Here is a 422-nt window from a genome sequence, read left to right on the forward strand (position 1 = left end):
CGCCGTTCTGGGCATGATGTGAGCGAAGAGCTCCAAGATGATTCTCCCAGCATGCTCGTCATCTATGGTGATGTCGAAGAACACCACAGGGTTGGAGTCTCGAGACAGCGCCTCGGCGGCAGACACCTGAGCGGCGTCAGTCTGCGATATGCGGCTCTGGCAGTCGGTGAACGCTCGTCTGAAGGACTCGGCCAGCTCTGGAGTCTTGAACTTGGCCGCCAGCTGCTCCATTTTCCCGTCTCCCTCTGTGTGTGAGCAAACATACAGACATGAAGACACCGGCAGCAGGGTGATGTGTGTGAGGTGAGGAGCGAGGGCTGCACCTGAGTAGTCGGTGGCGGTCCACACCAGAGAGTTAGCCGAGGTGTTCATGGGCTTGGGCTTGAGCTCGATGCTCGGGCTGATGCTGTGGTTGGCGCAGA

At 59.0% G+C, this 422-nt stretch overlaps 1 protein-coding gene across 1 annotated transcript; it reads right to left on the bottom strand.

The window, feature by feature from the left end:
- Positions 1–13: 13 nt before the first annotated feature.
- Positions 14–385, bottom strand: LOC107734772 (E3 SUMO-protein ligase RanBP2-like; the record flags this gene model as incomplete). Its single annotated transcript, XM_016546704.1, has 2 exons — positions 324–385; positions 14–245 (listed from the first exon to the last, which is right to left on the bottom strand). Coding segments are annotated over exons 1-2 (281 nt in total), but the record flags the coding sequence as incomplete, so codon positions are not given.
- Between the last annotated feature and the right edge of the window lie 37 nt (positions 386–422).

The sequence above is a fragment of the Sinocyclocheilus rhinocerous genome, unplaced genomic scaffold (genome assembly GCF_001515625.1).
Source record: "Sinocyclocheilus rhinocerous isolate Xijiao unplaced genomic scaffold, SAMN03320098_v1.1 C35262312, whole genome shotgun sequence".
In the NCBI taxonomy this organism is placed as follows: Eukaryota; Metazoa; Chordata; class Actinopteri; order Cypriniformes; family Cyprinidae; genus Sinocyclocheilus; species Sinocyclocheilus rhinocerous.